The sequence below is a fragment of the Danio aesculapii genome, chromosome 22 (genome assembly GCF_903798145.1).
Source record: "Danio aesculapii chromosome 22, fDanAes4.1, whole genome shotgun sequence".
Taxonomy (NCBI): domain Eukaryota; kingdom Metazoa; phylum Chordata; class Actinopteri; order Cypriniformes; family Danionidae; genus Danio; species Danio aesculapii.
The window spans coordinates 9,802,509-9,814,988 of record NC_079456.1 but is presented as its reverse complement, the minus strand read 5'-3'; the positions used below and the strand labels follow the sequence as shown (position 1 = coordinate 9,814,988).

At 34.4% G+C, this 12,480-nt stretch overlaps 1 protein-coding gene across 1 annotated transcript in view; it reads right to left on the bottom strand.

Moving 5' to 3' along the window:
- Positions 1 to 10,736, bottom strand: part of LOC130216651 (NACHT, LRR and PYD domains-containing protein 3-like) — a 12,278-nt gene extending 1,542 nt beyond the window's left edge. Inside the window, exons 1-13 of the mRNA XM_056448536.1 lie at positions 10,582 to 10,736; positions 9,021 to 9,125; positions 8,647 to 8,751; positions 8,458 to 8,536; positions 7,129 to 7,324; positions 5,225 to 7,046; positions 4,982 to 5,152; positions 4,114 to 4,287; positions 3,385 to 3,555; positions 2,626 to 2,799; positions 2,251 to 2,424; positions 1,663 to 1,836; positions 1,258 to 1,431 (exon numbers count right to left, since the gene is read on the bottom strand). Of these exons, the coding sequence (XP_056304511.1) occupies positions 1,258 to 1,431; positions 1,663 to 1,836; positions 2,251 to 2,424; positions 2,626 to 2,799; positions 3,385 to 3,555; positions 4,114 to 4,287; positions 4,982 to 5,152; positions 5,225 to 7,046; positions 7,129 to 7,324; positions 8,458 to 8,536; positions 8,647 to 8,751; positions 9,021 to 9,125; positions 10,582 to 10,736 (3,674 nt within the window). The remainder of the gene's footprint in view (positions 1 to 1,257; positions 1,432 to 1,662; positions 1,837 to 2,250; positions 2,425 to 2,625; positions 2,800 to 3,384; positions 3,556 to 4,113; positions 4,288 to 4,981; positions 5,153 to 5,224; positions 7,047 to 7,128; positions 7,325 to 8,457; positions 8,537 to 8,646; positions 8,752 to 9,020; positions 9,126 to 10,581) is intronic.
- Positions 10,737 to 12,480: the final 1,744 nt, after the last annotated feature.

Genomic DNA, 12,480 nt, shown 5'->3' with positions numbered 1-12,480 from the left:
TTGTTTAATGAGTGAGTTAAATGCATAAATGTTCATGGTCACTAACAGAGCAGCAAAATCATGGAAACATAAAGAACAAACCAAGAGAGCAGGATTTGAGGACAAAGTTATTAACCAAGTCTAGAGTTTGCTATTTTGTAAGTATTTTTTAAAAAGTGGAGCACATTATTTACCAGCTACTCACCAACATAAAAATAAAAGACTTCTGAGTTAATGATTGCAAATAATGAAAACATTAGTGATGTAACAGATCACAAATCTTACAGTTTGGATCACACAGCAGTTTTTGAGTCACAGATCAGACCATTTTCCACATCAGCAAAAAAGGGAGGAGGCAAATGACATTTGCTTTTATTATTGCTGCAAAAACTATTGATTTTAACAAACAGAACGTAGAACCTGTAATTTGAATAAAAATAAATATCAAGAAAGAACGATCTTTGCTACTGTAGCTGATAATGCTAAATATAAAAATCTAGCATCTTAAAACTTCAAGTTTCATTATAGCTGGATCATTTATGAAAACCTACTCAGTGACATAATTTTGATGGTTGGTTACAGAATGTAATTGCTACAACATTCGTCAGCGTCAAGTTCCTTTAAACTGTGATTTTAATATTTACCATAAACATCAGTTTATATCTGAACTATAAACTGTTATCCAGATCTTCTGTATTTGTTTGTAACTCACTGAAAATGTGTATAAACTAAAACTCTCTCGATCAAATGCAGATTTAAATGCAGCGCTTCAAAGCATTAATAAATATATGCAAATCAGTATAATTTAACATTCAAGTTGCGCAGGTTTGAATTGAGATCACAATTATTTTACGTTTAATTGTGCAGCTTTACACTGAACCCCTAATGCAGGCTAAACAAACAGAAAACACATTTAGTTAATGACCTAACAAAACATTGAGGTCCCATTATATTTTACAGGAAAGTCAAAATGCTTTCATACAAGTGATCTGAATGACGTGGGAGGCGATCCCTCTGCAATTGTTATAAACATTTGGATAAATGGATTAACCTACAAGTACAAAAAAGTTATTAATCCATGGGTCACGTGTGTTCCGAACTGTTGGCTGTAATCCGTACAGATCACGGATCAACCGTGATCCGTTACACCCCTAGAAAGCATACACAAATAAATAGGTAGAAAATGTCGTTTATAAATGCTGTGATTTGATTCCTGTTGTCTGAGAATAAATAATCTATCATCTCTCAGTGTCTACTGTACAGTATAATGATACTAACTTTAGTTTCTCCAGATTGAATTGTGGATTCATGAGTAAATCACTGAGGTTTTTCACTCCAGAGTCTCCTAGTTTATTCATACTGAGGTTCAGTTCTTTCAGATGTGATGGGTTTGATTTCAGAGCTGAAGTCACAGCAGAATAACCTTCATCTGTCAGAGAACAGCAGCTTAACCTACATTAACAGACAGAAGGAAAAAAAGAACGGAATATAAGACAACAGAAAGTCAGAAGGTCAAAGACAGCATTTATTTTCATCACATCATAAAATCTTAAGGTAAAAGCACTACACATACAATGTGAACTCAGATTTATCATAAGATAATTAGAATGAAGTGTTTTGATTTAAACTGCTGCAGTGATTTTAAAGATTGTTATTTTTATACTGTATGTGAAAGTTTCTCACCTCAGTGTCTCCAGTTTACAGTGTGAATCCTTCAGTACGTCACATAAGAGATTCACTCCTGTGTTTATTATTTGATTCTTACTGAGGTTCAGTTCTCTCAGATGTGATGGGTTTGATTTCAGAGCTGAAGTCAGGAGCTTACACTGTTCCTCTGTAATACTGCAATTACACAGACTGAAGATAGAAAGAGAAAAGACAATGACATAGAGCCACATTAAGTTCATGTGTGAGTTAAATACAAAACTGTTAAATGTATAGTAGCTAACAGAGCAGCAAAATCAGGGAAACATAATATAAAGAACAAACCAAGAGAGCAGTATTTGAGAAAAAGGATTTAACAAAGTTATTAACCACATCTAGAGTTTCTTATTTTGTAAGTATTTTTTAAAAAGTGGAGCACATTATTTACCAGCAACACACCAACATAAAAATAAAAGATTTCTGAGTTAATGATTGCAAATAATGAAAACATACACAAATAAATAGGAAGAATGTGTAGATTATAAATGCTGCGATTTGATTTATGTTGTCTGAGAATAAATAATCTTTCATCTCTCAGTATCTACTGTACAGTATAATGATACTAACTCTAGTTTCTTCAGCTTGCATTGTGGCTTCATTAGTAAATCACTGAGGATTTTAACTCCACAGTCTCCTAGTTTATTCCAGCTGAGGTTCAGTTCTCTCAGGTGTGATGGGTTTGATTTCAGAGCTGAAGTCACAGCAGAACAACCTTCATCTGTCAGAGAACAGTGCCTTAACCTACAGAAAATAAGACAGCAGAAAGTCAGAAGGTCAAAGACAGCATTTATTTTCATTAAATCATAAAATCCCAAGTTAAAAGTACTGCACAAGTACAATGTGAAATCAGATTTATCATAAGATATTGAGAATGAAGTGTTTTGATTTAAACTGCTGAAGTGATTTTATTGATTGTGATTCTTGTATGTGAATGTTTCTCACTTCAGTGTCTCCAGTTTACAGTGTGAATCCTTCAGTACGTCACATAAGAGATTCACTCCTGTGTTTCTTATATGATTTCCATTGAGGTTCAGTTCTCTCAGGTGTGATGGGTTTGATTTCAGAGCTGAAGTCAGGATCTCACACTGTTCCTCTGTAATACAGCATCTATGCAGGCTGAGGACAGAAAGAGGGAAATCAATGACTGAGATCTGTAATGATAATCTTATTGAAGGGCTACAGTATACATAACATTCCGTTATTGTCTATAGTTCCTATAAATTTGAACATTTTGTTAATATTAAGTATGCCTGGTAACTGTTCAGCAGCAGGTTTTCTTACTGTGTAGAGTAATTCTACAGTACTACTATCTGATGTCCAAATGTTCAGAAATGTTGGCTATGACAAAACTTGAAAAAAACAATGACCAGATTTAGGTCAAATAGTAAAATAAATTAAAATCTAAAATGTTATGAATAGTTATGTTTGGTTGTCACAAAAATCAACAACAAAACATTTTACATACCAATATACAGTACAACCATGGAAAACATTTGGAGGCCACCTAACATTTTTTAATGATCTATTGTTATTTAGAGTGTTTTTTTTTTGTTTGTTTTGTTTAGGAAACAATAACTGTCAGGATATCAAATATTGTTTTGAGTGACACTGTAAAACACGAAAATAATCAAACAAGTCAGAAATTATTGTCCACTAAAGTAAGATAACTATTAAAAGTTTAGTTAAATGTGCTATACTCACATGAGTGTGTTGATCTGACAGTGTTTATCCTGCAGCAAAGCAGAGAGTTGATTCACTCGTGTGTCTCCTAGCTTATGATAACTCAGATTCAGTTCTTTCAGGAGTAACGGGTTTTTACCCACAACTCCAGTCACAAACTGACAGCCTTCATCAGCAGCAGGACTCAAACAACTGGAGAGAGGATCAAACAGGAGTCAGATCTGTATGTTATACTGCAGAACACCAGCACATCCACTAACTGTGTTTATAATTTATCATCAGTACAATAGAAGCATAAAAACTAGTGCTGGGCAATGATTTAAACTTACCATGATTAATGATTAAATCTCATGATTTTTCTGTGATTAATGACATTCTTATATGCAAAATTTAACAATGAAAAAATTGTGTATTTAATTTAATTTAATAGTTCTTGGAAATTGAATAAAAGTGCAGTAAAACAACTTTTAACAAATTAAACGTGCCTGTGTGTGCTCAGAGCCAGTCAGCAATGAATTTTTAAGATGATAATTATTATTTTAACTGTGTTAAAAGGTCATAAAATAATTGTCTGTGTTAATTATTGTGATAACAACATAATAACATGCCCAGTCCTAAACTAAACACAAACTGATCATTCAGACTACTGATGCATTGAACCATTTATTGTATCACAAGATTTTGTGCAACTAAAATACTACTTTTTTTTTGATATCCCACTTCTAACATTATTACTTCCTCCTGCCTCACCTCAGTGTCTTCAATGTACAGTGTGGATCCTGTAGTAAATTAGTGAGCTCCTCCACTCCTGATTGTCCAGGATCATTTCCTCTGAGATCCAGCTCTATCAGGTGTGAAGGGTTTGATCTCAGAGCTGAAGCCAGAGCTTTATAACCTTCTTCACTGATACTGCAGTCTGAAAGACTGGAGGAAAGAAACTACTACTATTAAATTAAGTTTAATCAAAGTAAAAGTTATGCTAGATCACACTTCCTGAGCCTGAAAATAAACACTGGAAATTCACAGCTGAACCACATTGAAACAAGTACAGCTGATGAGTGAAGCAGCAACAAGAACAGAGCTGATAATAAATACGGCCATAAATAAATACAGCTATTAATGAATTTACAGATATTAATAAATTGTTTATTCACTGGTTTGTTAAAATTCTTCAGTCTGATTGGCTGGAATGTGTGCAATAATATCATTTATTGCAGTTAGATACAGTCAGCTTTGATCCGTTTAAAATAAATGCACTTCCCTCAAACATTAGCAGTAACCATAGTAACTTTATTCATCAATGTAATCTCGAGGATACTGACACGTGCTTCACTATGGTGCTTAAAGAGATTCACAAGCTCACAAATATGCTTAACATATTTGGAAAGAGGAAGATAACACATATTACTATGAGATTGCATATGCTGATGTCATGACATGCACACACAATTTCACTCTCACATTCTCTCTCTTTCAGTCTGTCTGTGACTGATCCAAAGTGTGGAGATAAAAAGTGTCAAAACTTACAAAAAATTGGTTAAATATCATCCTGCAGAGAGCAAGACTAGTTTTAACTTTTAACAAATTTTTTTAAATTGTCAATTATCACACAATTTACCTGAGTATTTCTAACTCGCACTTAATATTCTTCAGTCCAGCGCAGAGCAACTTCACTCCTGAATCCTGCAGATTGTTATTGCTCATGTTCAGCTCTTTCAGGTTGTTTTCTGATCTGAGAACTGCAGCCAGAGTTGAACAGCTTCTGTCTGTTAACTTACAATCATTTAACCTACAAAAAAATACAACCACAAAATTAGGTGGAACAAATACAACATACTTTCATTTATACTGACTAGCTTACAGAGCTTTTCTAGAAGTTTTGATGACTGTTGATAGTCTGGTGAGACACTCGTCTGATTTCTTGAATTTCTGAAGCTCAAACTCCTCCATCTCCTCATCTGATGTCAACAACACAAAGGCTAGAGCAGACCAATGAGCAGGTGAAAGATCAGCAGATGAGAGACTTCCTGTGCTAAGGTGAGTCTGAATATCTTTCACCAGAGTTTGGTCCTTCAGTTCATTCAGACAGTAGAACAGATTGATGGATCTCTCTGGAGAAAGATTTGCTTCAAACTTCTGCTTGATGTACTGAACTATTTCCTCTTTGCTCTGGTCATTGTCATCTTTTTGTGTCAATAGACCTCGTAAGATTCGTTGATTGGACTGGAGAGTCAGACCGAGAAGGAAGCGAAGGAAAAGGTCCAGGTGTCCATTGTCACTCTCGAGTGCCTTGTCCACTGCAGTCTTCAGCAAATCAATCATGGACTCATTTCTGTTAGTAGAGTTTTGATCAAACACACTTCTCTTGTTGATGTCCAGAAACAGATGTGCATAAAGAGCTGCAAAATACTCTTGTATGCTCAAGTGAACAAAGCAGTACATGGTACCAAGAACAATCCCTGTTTCCTCCTTAAAGATCTGGGTACACATGCCTGAGTAAACTGAGGCCTTATAGACGTCAACACCACAGGCTTCCAGGTCTGTATCATAGAAGATTAAGTTGTTTCTTTGCAGATTATCAAATGCCAGTTTCCCCAGTGAAAGGATGGCGTCTTTATCCCAGGACACATCTGGTGTGTTTTCTCCATCATACTTCCGTCTGCTCTGCAGAATCTGGAAGCGCAGAAAGTGTGTGTACATCTGTGTTAGAGTCTTGGGAGTGTCTTCAGTGTTTGATTCCTGCAGTGTTTTGGAGGCGTCATCAGCCTGATTGTTTTTCACATCATTTTTTCTCTTCTCCTGTAAAATGTTCTGGAGAACAGTGGCTGAAATCCAGCAGAAGACTGGGATGTGGCACATGATGAAGAGACTCTTTGATTGTTTAATGTGATCAATGATTTCTTTGGCCTGATTCTCATCTGTGAGTCTTTTTCTGAAGTACTCCTCCTTTTGTGCATCATTGAATCCTCGTATCTCTGTCAGCCGCTCGATACAGTCAGGAGGAATCTTACTGGCAGCTGCTGGTCTGCTGGTGATCCAGATGAGAGCAGAAGGAAGCAGATTTCCCTTAATGAGGTTCGTCAGGAGAACATCCAGAGAGGCTGGTGACGAAACATCACGACACGTCTCATTACCAGCAAAGTTCAGAGGAAGACGACATTCATCCAATCCATCAAGGATGAACAGGACTTTGAATCGATTCCTTCTTGTAAGGTTCAGTCCTTTTGTCTCTGGGAAAAACTGAGTTATAAGGTCCATCAAACTGAGCTTTTCTTTCTCCTTTAAGTTCATCTCTCTGAATGGAAGAGGAAATATGAAGCTGATCTCTTGATTTTCTTTTCCTTCAGCCCAATCCAGAACAAACTTTTGCACAGAGACTGATTTCCCGATACCAGCGACTCCTTTTGTCAGTACAGTTCTGATCTGCTTGTCTTGTTCAGACGCTTCAAACAAATGTCTGCATTCAACCTGTATCTCTTGAGCTTCATGACGTCTGGAAGCAACTTCAATCTGTCTGACCTCATGATCAGTATTGACCTGTTCACTGCCACCCTGAGTGATATAGAGATCTGTGTAGATGTTCTTCAGGAGTGTGGAGTCTCCTTGCTGTGCAATTCCTTCAAACACACACTGATACTTCTTCCCTAGGCCACATTTCAGCTGATGAACGAAGAACAGCTCATCTACACACAGAGGCATATTCTGTTAATTTTCATTTTTCTCTTTAATATTTTATGATTGACATTACGACAGTGAGTCTCTCACCTTCTAGAGCATCTGCAGCTTCATCTTGCTTCATTTCTCTCAGGAAGTAGAGTGTGAGATCAAGAGCTGCTTCTCTGATGCTGCATCTGTTCTCATTAAAGTCTTTTACAAAATATTGTGTGTTTTCTTTTTGTAAGATTTTCTTACATTTTTCTAACTCTTTGTTTAGGAATTTGAATATTTTGCTCTCAAGATCCTACAAGCAAATAAAAAAATACAGAATAATTAAAAGGACACTTTACCTAACATTGAATATTCTGTCATCATATACTTGCTCTTTACTGATTTCTAACCAGTTTGATTTTCTTACTTCTGTTGAAAAAGAAGATTTTCTGAAGAAAACTGGAAATCTGTAGCCATGGTATTTGTTTTTTCTATTAAGTCAAAGTTTACTGGTTTCCAGCTTTCTTTAATATATATATTTTCCAGTTTAATAGAAGAAAGAAACTAATAAAATTTTGGAACCCCTTAAGGGAGTAAATTGTGAGTAAATTTTCATTTTGTTCGAACCATCCCTTTAAGCCACTTCACATACATTTTGATACAGAACAATATATTTAATAATTAAAAACACACTAAAAACACAAAGCTGTTGTAATTACTAACAGAAAAATATCTTTTTTTTTTGTTACTTTTTGTTTTAATGGACCCCAGTAAAAATGTATGTAAGTATAAGAAACTTTGCAAATCAGGTAATTCTACTTACCCTACACCTAATCTAACAATGACGCTACACTTATATTCTAATGATGTCACTGTCAGACCAGGTTCTCTCCCCTCTCACAACCACATTGATGACCCTCACCTAATTAATGATCAGTTCCACCCCAGCATCATAAATACACCTCAGTGTCCAGCTTAGTCGCCTGTACAAAGGACTGCACTCTCAGTCAGTGTAATACAGTTATCCAAGTTATTTAACTTTCCTTGTCTCCAGTGTCTGCGTCTCTTACCTACAGTAGTGTTGCACTCTCCTGGTTCCCCGTCTGGTTTCCCCGTCATCATCCCAGTGCACTATCCACTTCAATCACTCCCCATACTATCTACCACTATCTGTTTACCTGCCACTCTCATTTAAATAAACTGTGTATATACTAACAACCTGGTTCCCGTTCCATCAGTGATTATTGAAAGCTGACATGTTTTTGCAAAGATACAATGTCTAAAGTGGAACATCAAAATAAAGTGTTACCAAATAGATATTTTATGCTATTTAGACTGTGTAGATTATAATTTAGCAATTTCAAATAAGTTTTGAAAACTTATTACTGTGGTAATTATAACCTGTTCATTATAAATACAAGTACTTATGTAAATATGTTTTATTACCTGGAAGATCCACTGGAGAATGTCTTTGAAATTTTTGCTCCTTTGAGGCAAATTTGATTCTAACATCTCACTCTGAAACCTGTAAGCAAATAAATAAAATACTTATTTGCACTTAAAAAATAACTTGCACTAACAGATCAATTTTGTAACAGTCGGGGCAAGGCCAAACTGTAGAAATGTATGCAATACCTTTCATTTGAGAATGTTTTTGTCTTACTGAAGTTCGGTGTGTAACCTTTTGACTGGTCACTCTTCACAGACACAAAGCTAGACACATGTGAACCTGATCTTACACTGAAGACACAAAGAACAGAGAAAACAGACATTTTACTACAGGAGAATCTTCAGCCTAGATTTAAATTATTAATGGAAATTAAATACAGTATTGTGAATTCATGCTACCATATTTTTTTTATCACAGAATTTAAGATTAAGACTGAGGTCAATAAAGGTTAACCGACAATGAGTTAATTTTGTTTCAGTATTGTTTTAATTAATCAAGTGCTTGTAGATACCACTGTATGGGGAAAATGTAGTCTTGTTATATGCAACACCTAAAATACCTTTTGATAGCTGTTGTTTTTTTCTCACTAAAGTTCGGTGTGTAACCTTTTGACTGGTCACTCTTCACAGAAACAGAGCTGGACACATGTGAACCTGATCTCACACTGAAGACACAAAAATTAGATGTTTTAGTTCACTATGCAAATACATTATGAATTGTTCACTTGTGGAAAAGGTGTTTGTGCCCTTATTAATTTATTTTTTACATGTTTGGCACACTTTTTTGTTAAAATATTAGACAAAGATAACACAAAACAATTCTGATAACTTGCAATTAGTCTGTAAACCACTGTGGAGGATTTTTGTCTTATTCATCTTTGCATAATTTTTGTAATTCAGCCACATTGGATGGTTTTCAAGTATGAACTGAATTTTTAGGGTCACTTTTTTATGTCACAGCATCTTAACTGGTTTCAAGTCAGGACTTGGCTAACTTTTGAGGATCTTTTGTTCTACCTCACTTTATTAGGGATGTCCTATTTAAGTGAATTCTTGATTGCAAACAGGTGTGACAGTAATCAGGCCTGGATGTGGCTAGAGGAATTGAACTGTGACAAACCAGAGTTAAGTTCTGTTTTAACAGAGGGACGAACATGTTTTCACACAGATCCAGTTCTCAATGAATATTGTCAATAAGTTTTCGTAATCTGGCATATTTAGGAATAGAAATATAATACATTTAAATTCAAATGCGCTATAGCAAAAATAAAATTACAAACTACAAATTTTTGTATATTTTTGTTTCTCTTTATTTCTAATTGTTTGGTCAGTTTTGTTTTATTTTTATTATTACAGTTTTATTAAATATTTTTTATGACTTTACATACAGTGCTCAGAATATACAAGTATACACAAATCTATCTTCAAATCTATTCATAGGTTTAATAGGAAGCTATACTAATATTATATTTGTGCATATACAGTACATTAGATTAGTCAGTACTGAAGCCAAATCTTGAGCTTACCTAACAAAATAACTTACAATAACGGCCCATAAACTAGTGCACCCAATATTAATATGTTATAGAAAAATGTTAAATACAAATTTAAAAAAAAATTGAAAATCAAGAGAAGTACATTTTTTAAAAATTTAGTTAAAATTGTAGGTTGTATTTTTTGTGCAACATTAAGCTTGAATTGAATTGTATTATCTTTTGATTTCTAAATGTGTTTGGTGGCTAATATATTATTTTAATAAATATATCTGTTTAATAAATCTGTTTTGTTTAAATGCAACAAAATACATTTCCTATATTCACTGAGAAATGGATAAAAATATTCATTTTCAAAATGGGGTGTGCTTAATTATGCTGAGCACGTTACATATGGTACATTAAACTTCATTAGCTTTGCAAAATGCTCCTGTATAATCAAACAATTTCAAGCCTCTTATCCTTGAAAAAAATTATTATTGGACTCCTGTTTTGCACAGCATTTGACATGGCAACAAGGAAAGAATGTCTCTGTTGATAAGATTTTGTTTTTTAAAGAACAACCCTGATCCTGAGTTCAAAACTTTCACTGAAGATGATTCTTTGAAAAGTCACAGTCTTACAGTACCTCTGTTTTTCTGAGAAACTCTTCTCAATTAGAGAGTCTTGTTCTTGCACCTTTGCCATACTGCAGACCAACAGATCAACAATCTTTGTGTTGCTGAAAACAATCAGATGCTCATCAGGAACAGAACATAACAATGTGACTGAGCTGAAGATCATGACAGAAAAATAGCATGTGTAACTAAATAATACATTAATCATTTGATTTAAATCACTTCACTCTAATATTCAGATATTTAAAATGTGTTTAACTAAAACATTAAAGTTTCCCAGCACTGGGGGTTCATGAGTTAGTGTAATCTCAGCATATGGTAGAGTAATTGCCAGTTCATTCTGCTGTGGTGACCCTAGGGACTAAGCCAAAGGAAAGCGAGTAAAACATTAAGGAAATCATATATTATTACATGGTAACAAACAGTAATATTTGGCCTAATAATATTTACTAACGCATTGACACCACAAACCGGATGAACTGGTTTGGCCACCTCCTAAACTATAGCGAGAAACTTTCGTCTGTACTTTATTACAACACGACGCCCAATATAACGTAAAAACGTGACTATTGTAGGTTAAAACCTTTAAGAACAGTTAACTTTTACAAGTGTCATAATATTCGTTAATTTCAAAGGTTTCTTTAGGATTCATGCCAACTTTTTCGCGTTATTCGTTTGGAACAGGTGTAAGCCATCACCTGTTAACACTTCATATTGAAAATTTGTTTAAATAGCCTAAACATAAATCCTTTGAAATTCCCTTAAATTATAAATAAATATACTTACAGGTCTTGCGCAGCAGGAACATAATCCAGACGAAGTCTTTAAACGCTTTCGGTTTGTGGCACTGTTTACACACACCTGAGGTGCTTACCAGTGGTCACGACACGATTAGAGAAAATGAAAGTTGATCAAACCTGCTTTGGTTCATCAGCGCCACCAGCTGGACGGAGCTCACAAACGCACAACAGCTGCCATAAACTAATGAGTATACTGCTAATAAAATAACTCAATTAATGTAGATTTTAAAATATAGCATTTCTCATGGCATTTACTGCTGAAAATTGTGTCACTCAATGTGAATAAAGTTTACATATTATTATTATTATTATATTTTTAAATCGTACATTTATTGCATTTTATTAAATTTTAAATAACTTATGCACCAAAGTTGTCCCATTCACAGCCAATTTAATTTATTCAACAATATATTCTGCTCATTTTCATTCTGGTCTTCATCAGGATCATCACTGCCAAATACATTAATGAAATGAATAAATACATAATATAATTATATAAATTCATAAATGAATTAGAATAAATAAATAAAAAAAATCCTCCGATTAGAAATGAAACGGTTGCACATGTTCTGTTTGAGATGACAATAAAGTGATTAAAACTGCACAGTTTATTACTGTCCTGATAATCAGAATTATGATTATTCACAACAAAAAGACTTTAGCACAGCTCTTGCAGTATAAGAATAAACAAAAGAAAAACAGAGCAGCATCTTGAAAGATTCCTTAATGAATAAATTAAAAAATAAATATATTTCATATTGTTAATTCACAATTTGTATAACACAATCCAGTGTATAACAAATACACATCACAAATAAATTAGCAGTTCATTTTCTGGAGCTCCAATGTAATCAGGCAATATATCATGAGCATACAGGCTAACATAATGGAGAAAACCACAGCTGAACACAGTAAAATAACATCATCAGAACTGCTAAACTTATCATTAAAATAAGATGTTAATTCAAATTTGCTAATTTGCATATTACTGCTTGACACAAACATTCAATCATTCATTAATTACTTCAATCTGCTTTTCCGAGGCCGGGTCGCAGGGGTAGCAGTCTTAGGAGAGAACCCAGACTTCCCTCTCCCCAGACACTTCCTCCA